Here is a 22,963-nt window from a genome sequence, read left to right as displayed (position 1 = left end):
AGGAAACATTTTGGAGAACGAAAGAGATTCAGAGAGAAATAGAGAGGAATGACACAGCCACAAGAAGCAGAGAGCCCACTGGCCAGTGACCTTTGGAGATGAAGAAGGAAAACACCTCCCGGGGAGCTTCATGAAACAGGAAGCCAGGAGAAAAAGCTAGCAGATGAAGCAGTGCTTGCCATGTGACCTTCCAGCCAAAAGAGAAACTGTGACTGTACTTGCCATGTGCCTTCTCACTTGAGAGGGAAATCCTGAACTTCATCGGCCTTCTTGAACTAAGGTATCTTTCGCTGGATGCATTTTATTGGACATGTCTATAGACTTGTAATTGGGACACTTTCTCGGCCTTAGAACTGTAAACTAGCAACTTAATAAATACCCCTTTTTAAAAGTCATTCCGTTTCTGGTATATTGCATTCCAGCAGCTAGCAAACCAGAACAGGTAGGAACAACAGTTCCCTGAATATACAGTTTTGTGGTTTTCACTTTTGAAATCATATTTTCTATTAAAAAAGCAAAAAATTAAAGATATTGCTTATTAAAGAAAACATATCTGATTATTTTCTTTATATTTCAATTTTTAAAAATTATTCAAGTTTCAAGGTGGGCTCAGCAGGCAGAGTTCTTCCCTGTCATGCCAGAGACCTGGATTCAATTCTCAGTGCGTGCCCATGCCAAAAAAAAAACATCAAATTTCAAAGGACAAATAAACCAACATGAAACAGATAAAACTTCTAATTACGTACATTTCTGTAACAGATCCACTCACATAACCTTTTTATTTATTTTTTTATCATATAGTTGTATATTCATCATCATGATCATTTCTTAGAACATTTGCATCAATTCAGAAAAAGAAATAAAAAGAAAACAAAAATATTCATACATACCATACTCCTTACTCCTCCCTTTCATTGATCACTAGCATTTCAATCTACTAAATTTATTTTAACATTTGTTCCCCCTTTATTTATTTATTTTTAATCCATGTTTTACTCATCTGTCCATATGGTAGATAACAGGAGCACCAGACACAAGGTTTTCACAATCACACAGTGACATAGTGAAAGCTGTATCATTATATAATCATCTTCAAGAAACATGGCTACTGGAACATAGCTCTACATTTTCAGGCACTTCCCTCCAACTTCTCCAATATACTTTAACTAAAAAGGTGATATCTATATAATGCATAAGAATAACCTCCAGGATAATCTCTTGACTGTTTGAAATCTCTCAGCTATTGACTTTATTTTGTCTCATTTTGTTCTTCCCCCTTTTGGTAGAGAAGGTTTTCTCAATCCCTTGATGCTGAGTCCCAGCTCATTCTAGGATTTCTGTCCCACATTGCCAGGAGGGTCCACACCCCTGGGAGTCATGTCCCATGTAGAGAGGGGGAGGGCAGTGAGTTTGCTTGTTGTGTTGGCTGAGAGAAAGAGGCCACACCTGAGCAAAAAAAGAGGTTCTCTGGGGGTGACTCTTAAGCCTAATTTTAAGTAGGCTTAGCCTATCCTTTGCAGGGTTAAGTTTCATATGAACAACCCCCCAGATTGAGGGCTCTGTCTACTGCTTTGGTTGTCCCCACTGTTTGTAAGAATATCAAGAATTCTCCACTTGGGGAAGTTGAGTTTTTCCCCTTTCTCGCCTTTCCCCTAAGAGGGCTTTGTTAATACTTCTTAATTCACTGTCAAAATCACTCTGGGATTTATCGGGGCATCACTCTGGATAAACCTACAAACTCTCATGCCCTACTTAAGGTTTCCAATTTTATTCTTGACGGAGGGACAGACAAGTCTTCTTTTATAGGGCCAGTAATTTTTAATTGATTCTTTGCTTTTCTCAAGAACTATTATTATCTCTTTTATTTAAAGTAATGGATTAAAAAAAATCACATTGCTTTTCTAGATATTTGCACAAAAAAAATGAAAACATTAGTAATTTCATTGCCTAGAGATAATCACTGTTAAATAATACATTAAATATTCAATTCAATCCAACAAATACTATTGAGGGTCAACTACAAGCTAATCACTAGGGATACAACAAAGAACAAAATAAAGATGGCCCCTACCTTCATGTACATTACCAGCAATAAACAGTGATTTGAAAAACTATTAATGTAGTGTAGTGCAATTTGCTATCAAATGAGTACTGACTATATGCCTTATACTATATGAAATTAAAAAACAGACAAAAAATAAATCTTCAGAAAACAAATTTCTCATTCATATTATTCCTAGATAATTGTTATTTTTAAGTCTACTCTTAAGTGGGATCCTTTCCCATTACATTCTCTCATTTTTTCCCCTTTCCTCATATGATCCCTAACATCATTTCCTCAATACTGAAAAAAAAAATGGACAGAATTTTTTGACGTTTTGAAACGTCAAAAAGTAGAATTCTGGATCTGTACAGAGATTTAAACTTCTTATAGAGCACTGCCATCTGTAAAAAGTATTTTACCTTCATTATAGGGCACTGGATTGCCAATCTTTAATCCAACTGCTTCAGCTGATTTCAAAACTTCTAGTTCCATCAAAATAACTACTCTCCTACAAAGGCAAACAAATACAAACAGTTAGAATAAAGAAAAATCCAGAAGCCCTTCAGTCAGATGACAAGCTACTTAAAAAGCTTTCTCTCAATGATCATTTTTTCAAAACTATTTTCCTTTGTCAACTGTTTTTCATTTCTGTATAACTTGAGAAATATATATCACTTCCAACATAAAGATTTCCCTTAATCTTTCACTGCATCATTATCAAGGCTTTTTAAGATTGCAGGCTTTCATTTTCCACCTAGTCCCTTAATTAAAATGCAGCATACTTACTACATACTGTATCTTCAAGAACAACTGACATGATAAGAATTCAGATTATTAAACACAAAAATTCAATGTTTTCTTTCAGTTCTTGGGATATGCTATAGTCTCTCCTGCCAGTCTTCCCCTCGTGTTTTCCAATTGTGATGCTCTTCTCCCATTCTGCTACCATTTAATATTCATTTCTTTAGCTTCTCTTTCAAACATCACTTCTTCTAAAGACACTTCCTTAATCTTTAGTTTAGATCAGGTTTTTATTATTATTATTATATTCTCTCCTACAGCCATGATTTATTCTCTTCAAAACACTTCTCTCAGCTTTTAATTATATGTTTGTTAGTGATTATTTCATTATTATCTCTTTCTCCTATTAGACTGCAATATTTTCAATAAGGGCAGGTATCCTCCAGTGCTAAATGCAGCAACTGGTCCGTAGCAATTGCTCAATACAAACTTGAATGAGAATGTCATGATCACATTTGCATTTTAAAAATAATTGCAATATGAAGAAGGAATTTGAGGGGAATACAAGAGGAGGCAGGGTGACCAGTTAGAATAGAAGAAATAATGGTGGCAGTGGAGATAAAAATAAAAGGTAGATAGCTCATAGCAATATTTAAGCAATAAATCCAATTTCATAAGGTTGTATATTCTTTAAATAGTCTCATTGCTGTATTTTGGAATTTTACATACAATTGATCAGTTTGTGCTACTTTTAACAGGCTTTCATAAAGGGGTTATGTTACTTAAATAAAATAAGCTTGAAACAATCTCTTATTGAAAACTAGATAGCAATATCCTGTAAAATTTATTGATAGATATTTAGTGGAAGATATCTAACAACAGTTTGACAATTATCCAGAATATATAAAAATACAAGGCTTATCAATTATTTAGCATTACCCTAACATCAAAACCTAAGAGCATACCAAAAAAAAAAAACCACTACATTCATTTAGTATATCCCTACATCCTAAATTAAAATAATAGCAAGATGAACCTAGTGGCATATTAAAATATAAAATATTAATTAATAGAAAGTACAGCTGACAGAGGAACATGTTCAATGACTTGACACGGATGCAATCAGCAAAATCCAAACTGGTGGGAATCTACATATAAGGGTTGTGCCAGTTTGAAAGGATTAAGTACCTTTCAAGAAAAGGTACAAAGGGACAAAGTGAAGGTAAAATAACTTCAGAGTCAGGACTATGGAATCTGACTATGGAATCTAAAGTCTGTTGTCAAGAGACCTCGGGCCAGGAGAGTGGATCCATCCAAGTACTTGGAGAGTGCGAGTTTGCCAGGAAGGCAGAGGGTGGGCCCTCAGCCTCGCTGCAGTGGAAGAGTTGTGCAGCCTCATGCCTTGGAGAGGGTAGAGCACATTCCTTTGGGATTGGGAGAACCTGGCTACTGCCCGCATAGAGGGGATGAGCATGTGCCTGGAGATGGCAGAGAGCCCAGGTGTGGCCCTGATGCTTGGAGAGGGTATAGCTGAGAAAAAGGTAGCCTCCCCAACGTTCCCCAGGTTGCATTCAGAGATAGGTGGGTCACTGCGTAGGCCCTTGGAAAGGGTGGGACTGCCACTTTCTAGAGCCCTGAAGATAAATGACTCTCAGACTTTGAAATCTAATGGAGTTTGCCCTGTAGGTTGTTGAGACTGCTCGAGTCTGGTAACCCCTGTGTTCCTTCCTATTTCTCCCTATGGAAATGGGAATCTGACCATCTCTCCTTTGTATGTTGGCAGCAAATAACTTGTTCTGAGTTTTACAGGTGTACAGCCAGAGCAGAATTATGCTTTAGGACAGACCATGCCTGTAGCTGACTCTGATGAGATTTTGTACTGATTCTGATTTTGTATTGTATTTGTATTAGTACTGAAATGGTTTAAAGCTTTCTGATATTGTGATGGAATGAATGTATTTTATATTTGGAAAAACATGTCTTTTTTTAGCACCCAGAGGGTAGAACGTGCCTGTCTGGAAGGATTATATACCCTATTAAAAGCCATGTTTTAATCCTGATCCATCTTCTGGAGGAAGCTGTTTCTTTTAATCCCTATTCAGCACTGTAGTTGGAAACTTGATCAGATTATCTCCACAGAGGTGTGATGCGACCCCACCCATTCCAGGTGAATCCTGATGAGTTTACTGGAATCCTTTAAAAGAGGAAACATTTTGGAAAAAGTTTCAGAGCCACGAGAGCCATGAGAGTCCATGTAGCCAGAGATGTTTGGAGATGAAGAGGGAAAATGTCCCCAGGGGAGATTCATGATACAAGAAGTCTGGAGAGAAAGCTAGCAGATGTTGCTATGTTCACCATGTGCCTTTCAAGTTGAAAGAGAAACCCAGAACATTAACGGCCTTCTTGAACCAAGGTATTTTTCTCTGGATGCCTTAGATTGGACATTTCAATAGCCATGCTTTAATCTGGACATTTTCCAGCCTTAGAACTATAAACTTATTCCCCTTTTTTAATAGCCATTTCGTTTCTGTTATATCACATTCCAGCAGCATGCAAACTAGAACAAGGGTAAAGAACAAATGATATGTTTTAAAAAACAAAACAAAACAGAAATGGAGAAGGAACCTACAGATTCAGAGACTCAAAAGGCACACCTTACTGTAGGTAAGCTTTACTTTGAATTCTGATTCAAATAAATTGTAATATATATATATTTGAATGCATATGTAAAACTGAACAGTGGCATTTGATATTTTAGGTAGAGAAATGGTTTTTTTTTCATTTGCATGTTATTTTTTATTTGAATCTTTATGATGAGCATGTTGGCAGAAATTATTCGTGCTAATAAAGTCTTGTGCTCCTTTATATTTCCCATCTCACCTCCCCATCCCTCTGCAGCATGATGAGTTCATGTGACTAACGCTCACGGAAGGAATGCAGGTGGAAGTAATGTCTCCTTCAACCTGGAGCAGTTGAGAGTAAACATGCTCTCTCTAGTCATTCTCTTATCCAAGTTTCTCTCTCCTGGCCACAGGCCTAAAAGCCCAGGACTCCGAGATAGTTGAGTCACAAGATGGAAAGATCCTGGCCCTGAGTCACTGTTTAGAGGAGAGCCATGAAGGAGAGTGACTAGCTCTATAACATCTGTCACGAGTGAGATACAAGCCTTCATTGAGCCATGCCACTGAGACTCAGGATTTATTCATTACCAAAGCATACTCTAGCCTAAGCTTACTAATATAAGCATTTCTGTAATCAGCTTAAGTAAAGTTATTTCCAGTTTGGAAAAAAGGTTTGTAATGCTGCTGAGCAAAGAACTTGAGTCCTGTTAGCAATGGTCAAGAACTTGAGTCCTGTTAGCAATGGTCCTTTTTATCAGATTATCCTGTGTGATGTGAAAAAAATAATTCTGTCACTAAAAAGGGAATAATAAGACAAACTGTTATTCCACGAATTAAAATTTTTTTAAATAGGTTATATTCTAGGACAAAAGATATTATGCTATACAGAATGCATGTGTACACTCAGTTTATGTAATAGATGTATTCCTAAAAAACAATTTGTGAATAGCATTTTATGGACTTCTTTAAAAATGCACTGGAATCATCTTAATCCATTTGCAAAGCCAAGAATTCTTTATGATGAATTCTTGAATGAACTATGATGCGTAATTTACTTTTTTTAAAACTTTTTTTTTTGTTGTAAAGCATAACGTATATACAAAGAAAAGAAATAAAATAGCAATAGTTTCCAAAGCACTCTTCAAAAAGTGGTTACAGGACAGATCCAGAGTTTGTCATGGGCTACTACACAATCCTCTCATTTTTCTCTCTAGCGGCTCCAGAATACAGTAGCCTAGAGGGCTTAAATACTTTTATCACTACGATCGACTTTCCTTCTTTCTTTTTGTGAAAAATGACATAAATACAAAAAAGCTATAAATTTCAAACCACAGCACCACAATTAGCTGTCGAACATATTTCAGACTTTGACATGGGTTACAATTTCACAATTGTAGGTTTTTATTTCTAGCTGCTCTAAAATACTGGAGACTAAAAGAGATATCAATTTAATGATTCAGCATTCATTTTCATTTGTTAAGTCTTAGCTTCTATGTATAATTCCGCCGTCACCTTTGATCTTTCCATATCTCTCTTTAGGGGTGTTTGGGCTGTGGCAATTCTAAATTTTGATACTGAAAAGGTCTATCACTAATATGGGGCAGGGAGATCGAAGTATCTGATGTTCTGGAGAGGCTGGGCTAGGTTTCAGGACTTATCTGGACCAGGGACCCATCTGGAGGGTGTAGGTTTCTGGAAAGTTACTCTAGTGCCTACAACCTTTGTGGAATCTTACATATTGCCCTAGGTATTCTTTAGGATTGGCTGAAATGGTCCCGGTTGGGGGTTGGCAGGTTATGATAGGTAGCAAGGTCTACCTGAAGCTTGCCTAAGAGAAACCCCCAGAGTAGCCTCTCAATTCTATTTGAACTCTCCCTGCCACTGATACTTTATTAATTACACTTCTTTTCCACCTTTTCGTCAGGATAGAATTGTTGATCCCACGGTGCCAGGTCTGGATTCCTTCCTCGGAGTCCTCTCCCACGACACCAGGGAGACTTTTAACCCTGGATGTCATGTCCCACATGGGGGGAGGGCAATGATTTCACTTGCAGAGTTGGGCTTAGAGAGACTGAGGCCACATCTGAGCAACAACAGAGGTCCTCCAGATCTATTCCAGATGTATTCCAATATTTATATCACTTATTTGTCATTTATTTTGTTTTTTGTTTTCAAATCTTACTACACTAGCTAGAGCCATCAAAACAGTGTTGGACGTGGTAGTGGTGTAAGCAGGTACCTTATTTGTACCATAAATTTAATGGAAATACTTTTATTTTTAATACTAAAGTCATGTAAGTACAAACAGTGGGGACAACCAAAGCAGTAGACAGAGCCCTCAATCTGGGGGGTTGTTCATATGAAACTTAACCCTGCAAAGGATAGGCTAAGCCTACTTAAAATTAGGCTTAAGAGTCACCCCCAGAGAACCTCTTTTTTTGCTCAGGTGTGGCCTCTCTCTCTCAGCCAACACAACAAGCAAACTCACTGCCCTCCCCCTCTCTACATGGGACATGACTCCCAGGGGTGTGAACCCTCCTGGCAATGTGGGACAGAAATCCTAGAATGAGCTGGGACTCAGCATCAAGGGATTGAGAAAACCTTCTCTACGAAAAGGGGGAAGAGCGAAATGAGACAAAGTAAAGTGTCAATGGCTGAGAAGATTCCAAGCAGAGTCGAGAGGTTATCCTGGAGGTTATTCTTATGCATTAAATAGATATCATTTTGTTAGTCAAGATGTAATGGAGAGGCTGGAGGAAGTGCCTGAAAATGCAGAGCTGTGTTCCAATAGTCATATTTCTTGAAGATGATTGTATAATGATACAACTTTCACAATGTGACTGTGTGATTGTGAAAACCTTGTGTCTGATGCTCCTTTTATCTACCTTATCAACAGATGAGTAAAACATATGGAATAAAAATAAATAACAGGGAGAACAAATGTTAAAATAAATTTAGATTGAAATGCTAGTGATCAATAAAAGAGAAAGTAAGGGGTATGTATGCGAATTTTTTTCTGTTGTCTTTTTATTTCTTTTTCTGAATTGATGCAAATGTTCTAAGAAATGATCTTGATGATGAATATGCAACTATGTGATGATATTGTGAATTACTGATTATATATGTAGAACGGAATGATCAAAAGTTGATCACGTTTTTCGTTATATTTTTGCGTTTGTTGTTACATATATTTTTTAAATTTAAAAATTAATAAAAAATGAAATAAATAAATAAGATAAAAACTCAATGGCAGGGGGCAGGCCACAGTGGCTCAGCAGGCAGAGTTCTTGTCTGCCATGCTGGAGACCCGGGTTTGATTCCCGGTGTCTGCCCATGAAAACAAACAAACAAACAAACAAAACTCTGTGGCAGGGTAACGGTAACTCAGTGGCAGAATTCTCACCTGCATGCTGGAGATGCGGGTTTGATTTCCGGAGCCTACACATACAAAAAAAACAACCCAAAAACCTTCTATGGCATTACTTCGGGAGGACCTCTTCTGTTGCTCAGATGTGGCCTCACTCTCTCTAAGCCCAACTCTGCAACTGAAATCATTGCCCTCCCCCCTATGTGGGACATGACACCAGGGGAGAAAGTCCCCCTGGCGACATGGGAGATGATTCAGGGATAAGCCCGGCCCTTGCACATGGGATCAACAATTCCATACTGACCAAAAGGGGAGAAAAAGTATAACTAATGCAGTATCAACAGCAGAGAGAGAGTTCAAACAGAGTCGAGAGGCTACTCTGGAGGTTGCTCTTATGCAAGCTTCAGTTAGACCTTACTACCTATCATAACTTGCCAAATCCCAACTAAAACCATTTCAGTAAATCATAAGGAACAGCTAGGGCAATATATAAGATTCTACAAAGGTTCCATGCATTAGAGTAACTTTCCAGAAACCTACAATCTCCACATGGGTCCCTGGACCAGATAAGTTCTGAAACCTAGAGGACCCAGCCTCTCCAGAATATCAGCTAGTTCCATCTCCCTACCCCTTATTTTTGACAGCCCCTTCCAACACGAAAAAGTTAGAATGGCCATAGCCCAAATACTCCTAAAAAGAGGGATAGAAAGATCAAAGGTGATGGAGTTATATAGAGAAGACAGGATTTAACAAATGAATATGGTTGCCAAATCATTAAATTGATATCTCTTTTAGTTTCCAGTATCTTAGAGCAGCTAAAAGTAAAATCCTAAAATTGTGGAACTGCAACCCATATCAAACTTCAAAATCTGTTCTAGAACTAATAATTGTGGTGCTGTGCTTTGAAATTTATTGCTTTTTTGTATATATTATTTTTCATAAAAAAAAAGAGTAGATTGTGATGATAAAAAAAAAATTTATTCCTTTTAGCCTCCTATATTCTGGAGCAGCTACGAGGAAGAATCTGAAATAATCATGGGAGCCCAAGACAAACTCTGGGATCTGTCCTGTAACTACTTGGTGAAGAATGCTTTGAAAATTGTTGCTTTTTTCTTTCTCTGCTTTGCATATATGTTATACTACACAATAAAAAAAGTAAAAAAAAAAAAAAAAAAACTATGGCAGATAATAATAAGTGTTAGTCAGCAAAATGTAGAGAAACTGTCATCTACTGTTCGTGGAAATGTAAACTGGCATAGCCATTTTGGAAATCAGCCTGGCAATTCTTTGATAAATTAAACACAGAATCAGCATTTGGTCCAGCAATTCCACTTTTAGGTATATACCAAAGAGAAATGAAAATGTCCACACTAAAAACATGTATGTAAATATTTATAGCAGCATTTTTCATAATACCCACGAAAGGAAAACAACCTAAATGTCAATCAATTGATGAACAGATAAACAAAATGTGGCATACACATATAATGAATATTATTCAGCTACAAAAAGGAATGAAGTGCTGATTCATGCAACAAAGATGAACCTTGAAAACAATATGCTAAGAAGGCAGACACAAAAGGCTACAAGGTCACATACTGTATAATTTCATTTGTATGAACTATCCAGAATAGACAAATCTATAGAGACAGAAAGTAGCAGAGATTGTCTAAGACTGGAGTAGGTGGGAGTAGGGAATTAGGTGACTGGGGGTGATAGCTACAGATTTTTTTTTGAAATGATGGAAACGTTCTAAGACTGTGGTCTGTGAATATATATATTAAAACCCAATGAATTGTACACTTTAAATGGGTGAATTGTATAACATGTAAATGATATCTGAATAAAACTGTTACCAAAAAGAAACAAATACCAAAAAAACTCTATGGGCACCAATGAAGGACTAGACAAACTGATAAATGGAAAAGAAAGGCCAACTCAGAAGAGACTAGAAATATGGAATACCAATCTGTCTGCATCTACTTTTGCCCCCAACCACCAATTCTCCACACAGTTGTGAGGACAATCTTTTGAAAACTTTTAAAAAGTCAGGCCATAGTATTCTCCTGTCCCAACCCCTCCAATGGCTTCCCATCACATGCAAAATAAAAATCTAAACTCCTTACCGGGATCTGCAGCACCTCCATGATATGGATTATTTATTTAGAAGAAAATTAAGCTAGATTTGTTCCCTCGTACCCTATATAAAAATATATTTCAGAGTAACTAAAGTCTATTTTTCAAACGTACAACAAGAAGAAAAAAAAATAAAGACAAAACAAAATATATAAAATCTAAAGAAGTGTCTGAAGATTGATAAAACATTTTTCTAACCTGGCTGGGGGGGGTTCCTAAACAAGACACAAAACCTAGAATCATAATAAAGGGGAAAAATGGACAAATACAACTAGATTTTCAAAAGCTGTTTAATTTCATATTACATGCCACCATAAACAAATAATAGAGTGGGATAAAATATTTGAAACAAATGACAAAAAGTTAAACAATATCCCTAGTTTACATGAAAGGTCTCAAATTAATTAAATTAATTAATACAAATTAATTTTTAAAAAATTAGAAATTATTTAGAGAATAAATAATTTTCTCTCAATAAATACAAGAGAACATGCTTAATCTCACTGATATGGATATTTAAATTGAAATAATTATTAGCAATTATTTTTAAAAATTAATAATAACTAGCTGTTGATAAAGTTAAGGGGGAAATGGTACTCTTTTAAATAAGTTTTATTGATAAATATTTCACATTCCATAAAATATGCCCTTTCAATTTGCCTTTTCAATGATTTTTTTATACATTCAGAGTTGTACCAGAATTACCACTATCTAATTTCAGAACACTTTTATCATTCTCAAAAGAAACCTCTACCCATTAGCAGTCATTCCCCATTCCACTGCCCCTGGGCACCACTAATCTAATTTCTGTTACTATGGAATTGTCTATTCCAAAACAGGCATTGTTATACAATGGGGATGAGTATGCTAATTATATACCTTCTACAAGCAGATGTCTTTCCACCTCACAATACTAATTCTAGTAATCTACCTTTCAGAAAGAGCATGTAAAGGTAAATGTACAAGGATGACTGCGAAACCTCTGCTTGGTATTAAAAAATCACTATCAAAAGGGTAAGAAGTAAATAAATTCTGACACATACACAGGCTTTCGGTAGCAGTATGAAAGATTATAGGATATGCCATTTGCTGAGGTGATGGAATAAGCCAAAGCCCATGGGAGTGGAATTCCATCCTTGACTGGAGAGAATGGATTCTGAAGCTCAAGATTCCCAGGGTGATTTGGAGCTATGTAACACAATTCTTAATCTTAAACCATTCCTGTTGGTGTGAACCCATTCTAAACAGGAACTTTTAATGATGTAATTTCAGTTAAGATATGGACCAAATAAATCAGGATGTGTCTTAATCCTATTACTGGAAACTTTTAAAAAAGCAAGAAATCACAGGATCAGCCAGAAGCTGGAAGTCAAAGGAACACAGAAGAGAAAGGACAAGATGCTACCATGCGCATTGCCATGTGACAGAAAATCCAAGGAACCCCAAAGATTGCCAGCCAGCCAGAATACAGACTCCAGGAGGAAGCAAGTTTTTTAATCTCTGAAACGGGGAGCCAATAAATTCCTGTTGTTAAGCCAACCCATTGTATGGTATTTGTTTTAGCAGCTGGGAAACTAAGACACCCAGCAAGGCCTGTAAACTCCAGTAAAGCTCTCCACCTCCTTCTACATTCATGCCCTAGAGGGCAAAAAAGTGGATAGAAAGCACCAATTAAACACTCAAAGGTGGCTTTCAGTAGAAGATAAAGGTCCCAAGTGGGAAGGGTGAGGAGATTTACTCAGCCTAAATTATATGAGAACAAAAATAAAGTCTGGAAAAACTGTCCATGTTAAGCATGAGTAGGATTTAAAAAAAATGACATTACAATAATGCAACATATAACAGCACATAAAAACAACATAAACATGAGGAGGAGGTGGGGGTAAAAGACAAAGAACCCAGTTCAAAAGAAAGTATAAACCAAAAAAGGGAATATAATCCCCAGAGTGTGGTTTGTAAAATAAATAAGACTATGAATTAAATAAAATAAAAGCCAAAAGATGAGATAAGAGAATGAGAAGAAAAGAGCTTAAAAGCTAAGGGAGAAACTGAGAACAAAAGTTAATGCCATTATACAAAGTCCCTTGAGGGATGGGAGAAAATATATGGAACTATTTCACTTTACCACTTGGGAAACCCCTGAAACTATCTCAAATATTAGGGACTCCCAAGGGTAGGCCCTTGATCTTGAGGCTTGCTCTCGTGAGGCTTATTTATGTACCCTTCTTTCCTTATATGTTAGTTCCTGTCCAGGATCATGCATTGCCTTTGTCACTGTCCCTTTAGTTGCTCTTTCTTTTTATAATTATGGGAACAGGTATGCAACAAACTTTCCCATCTCAATAACTACCAAACATACCATTCAGGAGGATTAATCACATCATTCCATAGAAGTACCCTAACCACCTTCACCACTAAACTTACCCATCTCCACAAACAGAAACCCTTCAACTAGTCTGCACGAACTCCCCATTTCTCCTGACCACTGCTGGCAACTTGTAGTTAATTTCTTCTCTATGAGCTTGCATATTCTCTGATATTTTGATTGTAGTTACCATAAGCCTTAAATTTAAACACCCTAAATCTGTAACAATCTTGTTTGCTTTGATACCTATTTAACTTCAATAATACATATAAACTATGTCCCATAACCCTCTATTCCCCTACTTTTAAACAGTTCTTTGACAAATTACACTCATACATTATGAGTCCAAAGCCTCTGATTTCTCATTACATTTTATGCATTTGTCTTTTAAACCCTCTAAGAAGAAAAAAAAGAAAGTAAACTACAATAGTACTAGCATTCATATTTTTGCCTGTCATTACCCTTACCAGATTTTTCCATGCAGTTTTGATCTTGTCTAGTCTTTTCAACCTACAGAACTCTCTTTAGTGTCTCTTGTAGGACTGTTCTAGTGTTTAGGAACTCCTGCTGCTTTGGTTATCCAGAATGTTATAATCCTTCCCCTTTTTTTGAAAGATAGTTTTGCCAGATATAGAATTACTGATTGGCAGTTCTTGCTTTCAACGCTTTAAATATGTCAACCCACTGCCTTCCTTCTTTCCTCCATGGCTTCCAATAAGAAATTGGCACTTTAACTTACCGAGGTTTCCTTTTTGTGGCATGCTGCTTCTTTTGTGGCTTTCAGAATTATCTATCTTTGGGATTCAACAGTTTGTTTATAACATGGTGTAGTGTAGGTCTATTTAGGTTTATCCTGTTTGGTTGCATATCTTTATATTTACATTTTCTGTTAAATTTTGGAGGTTTTCAGCCATTAATTCTTTGAATATTCTCTCTTCACCTCTGGGTCTCCACAAGGTGTATGATGGCATCCCACAGGTACTCTTTTCTTCATTCTTTCTTCTGCTCCTCAGACTGGATGACCTCAATTGTGTATTTTCAAACTCACCGATTCTTCTACCAGCTCCAATCTACTGCTGAATCTCTTTTAGGAATTTTTAATTTGTTACTGTGGTCTTTAGCTTGTTTGGTTCTTTTTCATAATTTCCATCTCTCTGTTGATACTGTTTGTATTCACCTAGCATTTTCCTGATTCCCTTTGGTTCTTTGTCCATGTTCTTCTTTAGCTCTTTGAGTATATGTAGGAGCATTTTTAAAAAGACTTTGTCTAGTATGTCCCAGGTCTGTTTTTCATCAATGTTTGTTTCTTCTGCTTAATTTTCTACTTTGTGTGCACCATTGTTTCCTGTTTCTTTGTATGATTTTTATTTTCTGTTGCAACTTGGACATTCTGATATTTTACTGTCCTACCGCTGGAATTTAGACTCTGAGGGCATCTATTCCTTAAACTTGGAGGAAAAAAATAAAACACCTTTCCCAGTCTGCACATTGACCTATGTAAACCCTCACCTTCAGGGCTCATCCACACAATGAGTTTAGGGAATAGCTCCAGGCCAAAGCACGAAGGTTGCCCACATCCTTTCTGCACTTGCCTCTTATCTTGGGTATTCCCCACTGACATGGATACAAATGTCCCTTCTTCAGTAGAAAGTTTCCTCAGGGCCCTGTGCACTATTCTGCATGTTGCAAAGCCAGCAATCCCTTGCCCCAGGCTTCTTTAGGAGAACTCATTCTTTAGGAGAGCTTGGTGAGCTGCCTTCTATTTACAGGGCATGTTCTGGGACAGTGAGTCCCTCAGGCCACCACCAGACAGAATGGGCCAGACACACATGCATGTGTAGGAGGGTTACTCTGCTCCCTCTGGAACTGGGACCAGGTATCTGCACTGAGAGCATGGGCAGCCTCTGTCCTGAGCTGGTGAGGTGATGGAGGAAGGGCTAGCCAGGGTACCATGAGATCCTACCACTTTCAAGTGGTCTTTTCCTTGATATGGCTCATACTGTTACTGCAGTCCTTTTAACTGTTTTCTGGAAGTTAATGAAAGATGTTTCTGATAGTTCTGGCTGGTTGTTCAAAACTTCTGCCCATAGTTTTTGGCCTTATTTTAATTTTAATGGGATCTTAAAGAAAGTGCTCTCTTATGGTAATGAAACATTTTTCTGATTATATTAAGTGGGTCCTTCAGTTTATGTGTTAAATTATTTAAAAAATGCTTTAATTTAAACACAGCATATAAAATTGTTTCATATAACTTAAAAGTAATTTCAAGCTTACAGAAAAGTTGTAAGAATAGTACAAAAAACTTCCATTTCCTGAACCATTTGATAGTAAAGTTTCCAACATGATGCTCCATACTTTCAGGGCATTTTTCTACCTAACACACAATCATCCAAATTAAAAAATTAACATTGACACAGTACTTACATATAAATCCACAGAATCCATTCAAGTTTCATCATTTGTCTCAAAGATGTTTTTATAGCATCCAATTAAGGATGATTCATTGTATTTAATTAGCATGTTTCTTTAGACTCCTTCAATCCAATCTGGTATAGTGTCTTTCCTTGACTTTCATGCTTGAGACTTGAAGATCAGAGGCCAGTTTATGTATATAATGTCCCTCAATTTGCCTGAGCTTTCTCATGGTTTGATAAAGGTTATGCATTTTTGACAAGAATATCACAGAAGTGATGCTGTGTTCCTCTCCTTGCACACTATCAAGTAATATATTATTTCCATTTGTCTCCTTACTGGCAATATTAACATTTATAAGAGTAAGGTGCTATGTGCTAACCTTCCCCACTATAATAAACCTATAAATTTTTTTTATAGGGGCTGTTTTAATCCCATAAATAATCTACTCTTCATAAAACTTTTACCCAATGGTGTTAACATCTGTGGTGGGCTGAATAATGGTGTCGCCAAAAGAAAACCATGTCCTAATCCACGGAACCTGTGATGTTAATTTATATAGCAAAAATGACTTTGCAGATAGAATTTAGTTAAAGCTCTTGAGATGGAAAGTCTCCTGGATTATCAGGGTAGGCCTAAATTCAATCAAATGTATCCTGTAAAAGCAAGGCAGAAGGAGGTTTCACCACACAAAGAGGAGAAGATAATGTGATCAGAGAGGCAAAAACTGGAGTGATGCGGCCACAGCAAGGTCTGCCACAGCCTCCAGAAGCCTGAAGAGGCAAAGAGCAGCTTCTTCCCAAAAGTCCTTCAAGGAAGAGGTGCCCTGCTTTGATTTTGGCCTAGTGAAAGCAATTTCAGACTTTTGGTCTCCAAAACTGTGAGAGAATAAAGTTCTATAGTTTGAAGCTACTAAGTTTGTGGAAATTATTACAGCAACCATAGGAAACTAATAAAGTATCCACTGATGTTTCCTGTCTAAATTAATTACTACTGTGATGGTTGCTGAATGGTGATTTTCTCATTCCATTATTCCTTCTACATTCATCAGATGGCACTCTATTCTAAGGAAAAGCTTTCTCTTACCTCCATGTATTCATTTATTCTAGTATGGACTTATAAACTCCTATTTCACTCAAAGATCTGTTACTACCATTATTTATTTTGATTTTTAAATTGTCCTAGATTTGGCCAGAAGACCCTGACTGCTGGTATCTTTATCGTTTTCACATGCCATCCCCTTTACCCCCATCACTCTTTGGGTGCTTCCTTACTTTCTGGCAAAAGATACTTGTTGCTCATCTTATAATTTCCCAGCCTGAAACAAGTCACTTTCCAAGAAGCCCTACTTTTAGTGGAAAATAGCATTTAAAAAAAACTAAGATCTAGGTGCTGAAGCACGTGGCAGTATTGCTGCTGAAAGCTCTCTCAATAGACAGAGCTAGGAATTACATACACACATAAAGAAAACATAAATACGTGTACAAACCAAATGCATTTACATATCTAATTCTGGATAATGAAAACCTTGAATTCACCTAGATACCTTCAATTATAATCCAGCATCTCAGATTTCTGAGTATATTTATTTATTAGACCTTCCCCCATATGTAACCAATGGGTTGCCACTACACAAACACTGCATATACACATTTTTCTCACCAAGATCAGGTTTCAAGACCCAGCTCCAGGCTACCACAACCCACTACAAACAAACACCCTCCTCTCCCCACATGGGTTCTAACACCCCCTCCATGGTTTCCATGCTCCCTTCCCTCGAATTGAAACCCTCTTTATCTTGCTTGGACTTCATCCTCACTCCACTCAGTCTTCAATAATCTGTTGCTGGCCCATCTCCCCCAACCCCAGATGCCCTCCTACTTGTATATGGGCTGAATAGTGCACTTACCATAAAATATTACAAACTGCAAAAAGAGCAGAATTAACTAATTCATTTTATCTTTTTTACTCTAACAACGGGCCCTTTCCATTAAAAGATACTCTGGGAAAGATTCCTAAAAACAGTGCTTCTGAAGATATTAAAAATAAGATTTCAGCATTTTGTTTTAATCTCATGCTCTGCGGAACCACCACAAGCACCATGTTTTAAGTACCTGAGTTCAGAAGTAAATAGCTGTGAATTCTAAGATGATAATTCATCATTGAATTTTTGATTCCTAATTGAATTCTGGCAACCAATCAATTTCTCTTTTCAAAAATTAGAGTCCCCACTCAATGACATAATAAATCAGAAATTAATATCACTTACCTTCCATCTTTCAGAGTGTTAACAATAAATCGGTTAATCTGGCAAATACAGTGGCTGGACAACTGTTCATTCTCAACAAGAGGGTTCAACTGTGTTGCCAACATAAAAGCTGAAAAGCACAGAGATTACTTTAGCCTCTAAAATATTTCAATCATAAAAATCTGAAAGCCAATCACACCTGTGCTAACTACAAAAAAGCCTTAAAACGTTCCTGAATCAAAATTAGACAGATTTTGCATAATGAAAAACAGCATAATTTGTTCTTCATTAGACACCTGCTATTTTTAATGTATGCATTTCTTAAAGTGCCCAGAATAATTTTTTTCCATCATTCAAGTTTCATAACAAGGACTAAAAAGAACTTGCTAGGCCGTTCATATCGTGACTAGAGGTATCAAGCACATATTCTGCAAATTCTTTCCCTTTAAAGTTTCCAACACAGAACTAAAACCCTAAAAAAGCAAGTATAGGACAGCTCACGCATCACATTTACTAAATGTCAATATCTTCCTGAGGGAAATTAATCAAAGAAAACATAGAGTACCAGTTAGAGAAAATTAATTAAGCCAAGTGGCAGCTTTCCACTAGATCTAGTCTATTGTTAGACTGCTCTCTGCCAGCTGTGATTCTGTCTGAATGAACTGCACAGCCAAGCAAATGCTGATTTTTGTAATACCCAAAATTACTGCAATTCAAAGTGTAGCATGTGCTTTTATTATTTAAATACAAATCTCTAGATATATACATCATACTCACAGGACAGAGTGTTCAATCCATCACTCATAAGTAATCGATAACGGGGTGGACTGTTCCCAGTAGTAATGGGACGGATGTTCTAGGAGAGAAAAGCTGATTCATTAGCCAGGTTGCCTGCCCAGTCCCTGGGGATAAGTAAATTTAAGTGGCAAAAACTAAGCTTTGCCATTAGTTCTACACAAACTGAACCTGCTCGCCCATTCTCTTGATGCCTAAATTCAAGTAAAAAGAAAATTGGATTAAATGATTCTCCCATCCAACCACTCTCCACTAAGAACAAAATCAGCTGAGATAACTCAGATAACAAAATCAGCTGAGAAAACTCTTGAGTTTTTCTCCCCACTAATTCTAAATTTATTGAAAACCAACTTTTAAAAAATATGTAGTAAGACACCTAATATGCAAGGTATTGTGGAAGAATTTATGCTACAAATACAAAATGAACAAAAAAAATCTTTGCCTTGAAGGAGCTTACAGTAGGGGTGGGGACAAAGGCAGAGATGACGCATGCACATAATAATATGGGGGCACAGGGCCAAGACATTTGTCCCAACCTGAAGATCAGAGGCAGCTTTCTAAAGGCAATAAAATAACACAGAACCTTAAGATGATTACTCTTGGAAGAGGGGGGAGACCATGATGCCTACCAACTCAGAATCTCGATGGTATGATCCTGGATTCTGCTTTTATTTATTTTTTAATTCCCAGTGAAGTTTGAGTACCCTTTAAGTGAGTGATAAGATTAATGAAGAATTGTAAGCAGAGAAGTTCATTTCAGATATATCTCTCTGGAAGACATCTATAAGGCAGATTTGAGCAAGAAAAAAAAGGGCAGGAAGGCAAGTCTGGAGGTGATTGTAATGGTAGACAGCACTACTACGGCATCTACCAACTGGAAAGAATGCAGAGGCAAAGCCTTAAATGTCAACAACCAAAGATCTAACTCCAGCAACCAAAATATTCTTTAGAAAAGAGCCTGGTTTCTCTCTCAGGATCACAACTTGGACTTGCATGTTTGAGACAATGGGGAGAAATTCCTGAAGGAGACAACTCTATACTGCCTTTATTAAAACGTAATTTGTAATTACACGTGATTAGAAAAATCTCTGATATAAAACATGGAGGTACTTACAATGACTTGGAGGACTGGTTTTATGGATGTATCTCCCTGTTGCATTATAGCCTGAAAGAGTAAAAACAGGTTATTATGAGATACACACTCTAATCACGTTTGAAAACTGATAGATGTCTATAGTTTGGGAGCTGGAATAATCTACAGATAACATCGTTAAAAAAGCCTATTCAGAGCTTATCATTTGAAAATCTAGTTGAAGTTTTGTCACTCCGGACAAATCATAAAATCATAAAATTTGAGATACATGCTTACTGACAAGGATAGACTTAACACATCTAAAATACCAGTATCACATATGTACATTAACGTCCCTGCAGTGTCCATCAATAGGGAATTAAATTAATTATGGTAAATCCTAACAACAGAATACTATACAGCTTTAAAGGATGCTGTTTATTTAACATTGGTTCCTGCTTATGAGAGAAAGTAGATGCGTAGGGGACACAGTGAGAGGCAGACTTTCTACTGTATCTTTTTCTGTACCTTTTGAATTTTAAATCTCATGACTCTATTAGCATTTATAAAACTAATTAAAAAATAGAATAACTGTCAGTCAGGTTTTTAGTTTAGTTTTTTTTTTTTTAAAGTCATCATATAAAGGTAACCATTATAAAAACTAAAAATACAAATTTTAAAGTGGTTGTCTGATTTCTGCATCTGGTCATTCTGATATAAATGATAACAGGCTAGCACCTCCAACTACAAACTGAAAAAACTAGACAAAAATAAATCTTATTTTCAAATACCAGATAACAAGCAGAAGAAGACAGTGGTCCCAGAAAGAAGGGAAACAAAAGAAGGGAATGTTACGATCACCCTGGCTTTCTGAAAAGAGGCACTTTCTGGACAGTAGTGCATAGAAGGGAATGAAGGAGAACATGGCAGTCTTGCTCAGCTGAAGGTAAAGATTGGAGTTCAGGGAAGTGAGGGGGCTGAATACCAGAGAGGAGACAGCAACTTAGAGAAAGAGCTCGGCGGTTCTCTTGAGTAGATGGCCGAATGCTAAGATGTGCGTACAAAGAATAAGATTCCACAAGGCAGGTAAAGAATAACTAACAGGGAGCTAGCTAGACGCTGAAAAATTGCCAGAGCTCACACAGTGTTCAGATATGTTTGCATTCCAACCAGCTACTGAAAACTTGGTGCATTCAGTAGAGATTCCAGAAAGGCCCTGCCTTACCAGTAGAAATTAGCCCGAGATAAAAGTTACTCTAGATACACACCAGTCTTAAAAGAATTAAGCTGATCTGCAAGTAAATTTTTACAGCCGGCCAAAACAGCTCAATACTCTTTGAAGAAATACAAATAATAGACATAACAATCTAACATTCATAATATTCAGTATCCAATAAAAAGTTACTAGACAAAATATTACTTGAAAGTAGTCTGTGATAAGTTAAAGATGTGAACTGCAACCCTGGAGCAACAGTTCTCAATTGCCATCCCAGGATTCCTATGGGATGCAAGATTCTTTCTAGGGGATCCATAAAGTCAAAACTATTTTTATCATAACAGGAAGACTTCATTTGCCCCTTTCAGCCTCATTACTCAATACAATAAAATTATCTGAGAGATGAATAAAATCTTATACTGTTGAATAAGAAGTCAGTAAAAGAAATCATGGCTGTGCCACTTTAGAATAACAGCTACGCGCTGAATTAAAGAACTAGATGCATCATGAACATTCAGTTAACGTTGCACCTGCCAAATTTTACTTTTGTCTTACAAATGGATGAATCTATAGATGTTGCTGGACTTGCTGTTTTGCTGGTATTCATCTGCTGCTAGCACCAATAAATTTAATAAGGTCCTTTAAAAAACAATTTTTAACTTTCAGCTTTGAGATAATTGTAGATTGACATGCTGTTTTAAGTAATAATACAGAGTCCATATACCCTTCACCCAGTTTCCCCTAACAGTAACACTTTGCAGAATTACAATCCCAAATCACCTCCAGTAAATCAACACCAATACAATCCTTTGATTGCGTTCAGTTTTATACGATTAACCCAGTTTTGCATGCACTCATCTGTGTATGTGAATGTATGTATGCATTTAGTTTTACCCCATGTTTAGACTTATATAGCCATGAAAAGCATTTTTAAAAAAGATGAATTGAGGTGCAAGGGTAGTTCAGTGGTAGAATTCTCACCTGCCATGCAGGAGACCCAGGTTCAATTCCTGGCCCATGCACTTCCACACATGAAAAAAAAATTCAACAAATGGTACTACGATAATGGGACACTCACATAGAAAAAGAATGAAATGTGACCCTACCATACAGTATAACAACAACAAAAAAGATGGCTTGCAGGATATACAGGAGACATATGTGATAAAGTAAATATAGTAAAATGTTAATGTAGAACCTAGTTGGTGATTGTATAGAATTTTTCACTGAAAATTCTCTCAACTCTTCCATATGGTTGAACATTTTCAAAATAAAATGTCGGGAAAAAATATTCAGAATAAAAAAAAAGTTATAGTCTCCCTTTAATAAATCTCCCGTATTTCTCCCCATATTGAAATAACTTTTTTTTTTCTGGCTCTAACATAGGTCTCACTAGCACTGAAATGATCATTTTTAAAGCTCTTCTTCCTCTTAGAAGTCACAGTTGAGGCAGGAACTCTCACTATGGGCTGCAAGCTACAGTGCCGTTCCTGCTACCACATCAGCAGGCCCTTTCCAGGTTCACCCACCAAGTACACTCACTTCTTCTTGCTGAACTTCACAATAACATGTCATTAACAACCGGAAGGGACCTTAGAGATCCTTTGGTCTCTAGACTCCTGGCTTTTTGCTCTGTTTTCTAAGTTTTATTGTGGTAAATACATACAACACAAAATTTCCCATTTTAACCATTTTTAATAAGATCTTTTATGACAATGCTTTATAACAAATCAAATCATACTAAATACTCAAAGTACTGAATAATTTTTTGAAATTCATGAGCTATCCTGGAACCAACTGTGTTGACATCTGCACTAATAGTGCAAAGCAATGGTAGGTAAAACGATTAGTCCCTTAGCATAGCTACTACACTAGGAGTCATTGTATTCTTCATTGCCTTGGATTTTTGGAGGGCTGGGAAGTTCACCTAAGAATGTCCTTGATGA

The 22,963-nt window shown here is 36.8% G+C and overlaps 1 protein-coding gene across 2 annotated transcripts in view; it reads right to left on the bottom strand.

Moving 5' to 3' along the window:
* RPA1 (replication protein A1) overlaps nucleotides 1–22,963 on the bottom strand; it is a 66,579-nt gene that overhangs the window by 39,539 nt on the left and 4,077 nt on the right. The window contains exons 2-5 of one of the 2 annotated variants that reach the window (XM_077165498.1): nucleotides 19,844–19,894; nucleotides 18,712–18,790; nucleotides 17,956–18,064; nucleotides 2,464–2,552 (exon numbers count right to left, since the gene is read on the bottom strand). In XM_077165498.1, the coding sequence (XP_077021613.1) occupies nucleotides 2,464–2,552; nucleotides 17,956–18,064; nucleotides 18,712–18,790; nucleotides 19,844–19,894 (328 nt within the window). Of the gene's footprint in view, nucleotides 1–2,463; nucleotides 2,553–17,955; nucleotides 18,065–18,711; nucleotides 18,791–19,843; nucleotides 19,895–22,963 lie in introns of those variants that run through there. The other variant, XM_077165499.1, reaches the window with a different exon arrangement.

The sequence above is a fragment of the Tamandua tetradactyla genome, chromosome 6, assembly GCF_023851605.1.
Source record: "Tamandua tetradactyla isolate mTamTet1 chromosome 6, mTamTet1.pri, whole genome shotgun sequence".
NCBI lineage: Eukaryota > Metazoa > Chordata > Mammalia > Pilosa > Myrmecophagidae > Tamandua > Tamandua tetradactyla.
This window is presented reverse-complemented; position numbering and strand designations above follow the sequence as displayed.